Source organism: Crocuta crocuta, unplaced genomic scaffold (assembly GCF_008692635.1).
Source record: "Crocuta crocuta isolate KB4526 unplaced genomic scaffold, BGI_CrCroc_1.0 scaffold1133, whole genome shotgun sequence".
Lineage (NCBI taxonomy): Eukaryota > Metazoa > Chordata > Mammalia > Carnivora > Hyaenidae > Crocuta > Crocuta crocuta.
In genome coordinates this window covers 984,060-987,598 of record NW_027530366.1, presented here as the reverse complement: position 1 = coordinate 987,598, position 3,539 = coordinate 984,060, and the positions used below count along the sequence as shown (strand labels likewise).

At 38.3% G+C, this 3,539-nt stretch overlaps 1 protein-coding gene across 4 annotated transcripts in view; it reads right to left on the bottom strand.

Annotated features, from left to right (window-relative positions):
• SLC25A14 (solute carrier family 25 member 14) overlaps positions 1-3,539 on the bottom strand; it is a 49,946-nt gene that overhangs the window by 21,225 nt on the left and 25,182 nt on the right. For all 4 annotated transcript variants that reach the window (XM_077766145.1, XM_077766144.1, XM_077766148.1 and 1 more), the window contains 2 exons: positions 2,430-2,523; positions 537-684 (listed from right to left, as the gene is read on the bottom strand). In XM_077766145.1, the coding sequence (XP_077622271.1) occupies positions 537-684; positions 2,430-2,523 (242 nt within the window). The remainder of the gene's footprint in view (positions 1-536; positions 685-2,429; positions 2,524-3,539) is intronic.

Here is a 3,539-nt window from a genome sequence, read left to right as displayed (position 1 = left end):
AGGGGAGAGGGGAAGGGGGGGTGGGCATGGAGGAGGGCACTTGTTGGGATGAGCACTGGGTGTTACATGGAATCCAACTTGACAATAAACTATTTAAGAAAAAAAAAACAAAAAAAAATAAATAAAATGTATCACTTAAAGCCAGATGAACACAAAATCCAAAGCTCAAGACTTACAAGCAAATGAAATAGAAACTGGCACATAAATACTGAATTACAAGTTGGAATAGTGAATATGAAGGTCACACACTATCAGAATGTAGAAATACATGGCTTCTTTAAAAAGTGTTTTGGGGTGCCTGGGTAGCATAGTCAGTTAAGCCTCTGACTGCAACTCAGGCCATGATCTTGCAGTTCATGGGTTCAAGCCCCATGTCCAGCTCTGTGCTGACAACTCAGAGCCTGGAACCTGCTTCAATTTCTGTTTCTCTCTATCCTTCCCTCACTCATGCGCTCTCTCTCTCTCAAAAATAAACATTTTCTTAAAATTTAACAAAGTGTTTCTATTCAAGTGATAAGGAAAGAATCCAGTCTCACCCAGAATACAAAGCCAATACGCCTTCTTCTTTATAGATTCGGAACAAGGCATGAAACATTCCTCGGTATTTTATCTCTTTAAAACGGACATCAATGCTTTGGCCCTGAACTTGAAGACGTGTTTTGGTCAAGTCCACAGGGAAAGTTCCTATGAAAGAACACACTGATTTATAAGTTTCTCCAAAGAGTTACAGTTAAACTTTGGCTGAATTTAAGTCAATGACAATTTGAAAACATAAGACAAAATTCTTTTTATAACACGTAGGGGATATCTCTACTAAGAGTACCACTGTCAGAAGAGTCATGTATGGTAAAGTGAAATATGCTGTACTGTATCTAGGCAGTAGGATTTGGCCCACAGTATATTTAAAACTGTGATATAATAAAATGTTTTAATATGGTCCTAATATACTGCAAGTACAAAATAACTTAAATGAGGTTTTAATTTCATCTGTAACATAATACAGTTTGGCATTTGAATCCTCCTCTGCACCCCCCAACCTTGACTCCTCACTTCTTCATAAATCTCTCCAATTTTTCACAAAGAAGATAGGAAAGCATGGGATTGGTGTTCCAGGTACTCTTATATACTATTACAAAGTTCTGTGGGGGGTTTTCCTTTTATCTGTTTACAAGAAACAAATAGTTCCCTAATGTTATGAAAGATAATAACAAAGTCCTATTTGGCTGACTCATCTTAGTTCCTAGGTAATTCTGGACTAATACCAATACAGTGCTTGGGAAATGTCTTTAACTAAACTTCTTTTATTACGTCAACACACAAAAGTGGTCATGACATTGACAAAATATGTTGCAAGGAATATTTTGAAGTCTAAAACTAACAAGGTGATTATGTAGCTATAGTCACTAATGACCTTGGTATCATAACACGAGAGCATTTTCCAAGAAAGTAAACAAAGATTAATGGGTTGGAGTCACTTATGAATAGTTTAGGAAAGAAAGAAAGTTTGGAAGATGAAAAAACACAATCTGAAAAATATTTCAAAATTAAAATCAAATAGAGAAGAATCTATTTTGACCTTATTAGTCAACTTTCTTCTAAAACGGGACAGAGGTTTCAAAAAACAGAAGTCTGGAGGCACCTGGGTGGATCAGTCAGTTAACAGCCAACTTCAGCTCAGGTCATGATCTCACAGTTCGTGAGTTCGAGCCCCCCACTGGCTCTGCATTGACTGTGCAGAACCTGGTTCAGATTCTGTGTCTCCCTCTCTTTCTGCCCCCCCCTCCACTCGTGCTTTGTCTCTCTCTCTCTCTCTCTCTCTCAGCATAAATAAACTTTAAAAAAGAAAAGAAATAAAGGAGTCTGAGTACTAAGAAAGCTATAAACAACTTAATACAAAAATATAGCAGAAACCCCTGTATTTTCTAACTCCCTTTATCTTTTCATGTACATTATTTAAATCTAGAGCAAATTAACAAATCATTAAACTATCAAAAAAATCTTTCTAAGTTTGATTTTTATTATTTAAAAAAAATTTTTTTAACATTTATTTTTGAGTGACAGAGGCAGAGCACGAGTGGGAGAAGGAAGAGAGAGAGGGAGACAGAATCTGAAGCAAGCTCCAGGCTCTAAGCTGTCGGCACAGAGCCTGATGCGGGGCTCAGACCCATGAACTCTGAGATCATGACCTGAGCCAAAGTCAGACACTTAACCAACTGACACCCAGGTGCCCCATTTGACTCTTCTTAACCTCACTCACTATACCATTAGTACTTTCTCAGAAAATATTACTTGATAGATTAGAAACAATAGTCTTTAGAACAAAGAGAGTGAGCTTTTCACTTTTTCTCTAATTTTCACCAAAAATAACTGTCACCATAAACTACCATCTATACCTTAAGAAGCAGATTTGTCAGTTTTCACATTCTTACCAAACTCAGCAACAATAGAGGCAAGGCCGCCATATACAAAGGGCTTCCAATTCAGACCAGACATCTCATGGCTTACAGCAGCACTTTTCTGTGGCTAAAAATAAACACGTATCAGAACAAGGCACAAAAGTGAGGACCATTTGTTAGTGTCTGATCACATTATTTATATCAACAAAATATAAACAATAAAGCAGATGTAGAGGAAACACCCTACCAAGTGGAATGAAACAAAATGGGGGACCCTGTTTTATGTACTGGATGATCATGAATGTGTTCTTTACTGCCACTCTGTATGGGTAGGCGTGCAATTCCCTCAGAGATCAACTTGTGCCCTTCCTTCTCTAATTTCTTTAATGTTATCCATATCCCCACCCAAAGATGATGTTTCAGTCCATCCAGCACAACCAATTTAGACATTCGACCAGACAATTACAAGTAAAGGAACCTGGAGTTCAAATTATATAGGCTGAGGCATCTCATAAAAGCAGTTCATGGTATTCAGTTAGCTTGATTCAGGTGCAAAGCAAAGGCTGACACCACTACCCTCTCATATTCTTAGCCCTCTCATCTCTCCACTGAACTTCAGGGTTTTAATTCATCTAGCTACTTCTAGCTAGACACAGCTTCTCCCCACAAAGCCCAAGCTGAGCTAAGTACCTTTTCATCTTCCTTCTGGTTCCCAGAGGAAAAAATAATATAAATGATGTCTCTCTTCTCTCTGACATTTAATTTACATCCATCTAGTGAATCTCTTTTTCCTTGGCCTCTTTAAAGCAAATACATACAAATAATGTTTTTCTTTGATGTTCTGACTCTTTAACAGTGTATTCTTCTCCCAGCCCCCTTGCCTTCTTCCCCATCCCGCCCCCATTAGACCGGTCATCTTCAATCTTTTCATTTTTGTCCTTCCTATCACTCAGCTATTTCTCTTGGATTTTCCCCCCACAGTTCTGTCCTCTAGATCAGTGGTTTTCCAATTTTAGGTGCACTAGGATATCTAACAGGGGGATTAAAACAGAGTGTTGGGCCATCCTCTGAATTTCTGATTAGTGGTCTGGTCCAGCCCGAGAATATGCAAGTTTCCAAATAATGCTGGTGCTTCCACCCTTT